General features: G+C 55.4%; 1 protein-coding gene across 1 annotated transcript in view; it reads right to left on the reverse strand.

Moving 5' to 3' along the window:
* Positions 1–1961, reverse strand: part of LMAN1L (lectin, mannose binding 1 like) — a 16926-nt gene that overhangs the window by 2378 nt on the left and 12587 nt on the right. Inside the window, exons 12-13 of the mRNA XM_008064208.2 lie at positions 1678–1801; positions 907–1034 (exon numbers count right to left, since the gene is read on the reverse strand). Coding sequence (XP_008062399.1) covers positions 907–1034; positions 1678–1801 — 252 coding nt within the window. The remainder of the gene's footprint in view (positions 1–906; positions 1035–1677; positions 1802–1961) is intronic.

Below are 1961 nucleotides of genomic sequence, written 5' to 3' on the forward strand. Positions count from 1 at the left end.
CACGCTACCACGCCCGGCTGATTTTTTTATTTATTGTAGAGATGAGGTCTCGCTGCCCAGGCGGGTCTCGAACCCGCAGGCTCAGGCAATCTACTCCCCTCAGCCTCCCAAAGGCGCGGGATTACAGGCTGAGCCACCAAGCCCGGCTCACCTTGTGCCTTTTAAAGCTCAGCACATTTCGCTTCTCCTCCAGGATCATCCCAGCCCACACAGACCATTCTTGTCTTGAAATTCCACCAACAAGAACCGTCAGTCCCATTTCTGAGACCCTTAGCACACCCCATATCTCTAAATGCACATTTATTCAACAAATATCACCAAGCAAAAATAGTGACCTTCCTCACCTTTTCAATTCTTTTTGTCTGATCTCACAAACTGGATCTGTCCTTTGCTCCATCAGTCATTGAATTTGCTACTTTTTCTCCAAAATGTCATGCTTTTTTAATGCCTCCGTGCCTTTTCTCATGATGTTCCCTCTGCATGGTTGACTTTACTTATCTTGTCAGGCTAGAAAACTCCTGGTCACCTTGATGACCCATGTCAAATGTCCCAAGTGGATTCCCTGATCTCCCCAACCTGGGTCAAGTGCTTTCTCCTGCACTCCTGCAGTCCCTGAGCTTCCTGCTATCCTGGCACTGACTACATAGGGTGTGATTATCAGTTACTTATCAGCGTCTCCCTCTAGAGAGTGAGCTCTGTGAGGGCAGAACCCAGATGGGGCTGGGGGAGGAGCAGGCGGTCAGCAGTGTCTGGTGCAAGAATGGGTCCTAGCCTGTACTGTGCTCTTTGCCATCTGGGGACCAGGCAGGTCCCCTCTGGGCTTCAGTGCCCCCCCAATGGAATGGCTGTAGTGCAGAACCAGGAGACGCTGGGGGTGTGGAAAGTCCTGTCCACGGGGAGGCCCACCTGTAGTACATGTAGCAGAGGAAGCCGACTGTCTGAATGAGGAGGAAGAACAGGAAGATGCCGGGCTGCAGGCATGATGGGGCCCCTGGGAACCGGGCAGGTGGGCGGCGGTCCTTGGCTGCTGCTTTCTGAGAGGGGAAAGTCTAAGGTCCTGGCCCAGAAGGAGGGAGGGGACCTGGAATCTGGGCTATGTGCCGCCTCTGTTTCCCTCCCCCAGGCTTGGGGCCGTGGCTCTCATCCGGGGAACTTGGCAGAGGGGGCAGTGGACAAAGCTGCCTCTCCCACCCCAGCTCCATCTGTGGGAACAGCTGGGAAAGCCTGGGGCCTGGGATCATTAAGGAGCCAAAGGCTTAAGAGGAGAGGAAAGTAGAAAGCAAAGGCAGGGTGAGGGCTACGACAGGGGAAGAGTGGGGTAGGACAAGGGTCTGGAGAGGAGCCGGCTCCACCACTGAACCCTGAATGATTGTGGTCACAGCCACCCCATCCCCTTCTGGTCCCTGAGGGTGTTGGAGCAAGCCAGGGGTCTGCAGGGCTCTGCTGGTGCTGAGAGTCTGTGGGCTTCTCCAGAGAGCAGAGCGGGCAGAGAGGACACGAGATCTGTGTCATTGCATGAGTGCACGTGAGCACACATAGACACAGACACAGTTGTGTCTGCCAGGGTTCCTGGGAGTGGAGGGCAGAGGCAGAAGTGCCTGGGGTTGCAGAGGTGCTAGAAGTTGGCTGAGCCCGGCCCTCAGGGATGCCTCCATGCTACCCGCTCTCCCCTCTCACCGCCAGGCCCCGAAGGTCCTTCTGCAAGAGGCTTAGGATCTGGTCCAGCTCTAAGAAATGATGCTCAGTGCCCACAGGCAGGTAGGAGACCTGAGCTTCTGAGGCCATGCGGGCAGCTTCATCCCTGGTGGGGGGTGGAAACCAAAGGGGATGACCCATTACCCCTCAGGTTGCACTGGAATCACCTAATCACTTCACATAATCCCCAAGGGCAGCACATGGGTGAAGAACAGGCACCATCCATAGGGCCCCTTTTGGGGGCTGGTCTTTTTTTTTTTTTTTTG

This window comes from Carlito syrichta, unplaced genomic scaffold (genome assembly GCF_000164805.1).
Source record: "Carlito syrichta isolate Samal-C Ts95f unplaced genomic scaffold, Tarsius_syrichta-2.0.1 Scaffold307224, whole genome shotgun sequence".
Lineage (NCBI taxonomy): Eukaryota > Metazoa > Chordata > Mammalia > Primates > Tarsiidae > Carlito > Carlito syrichta.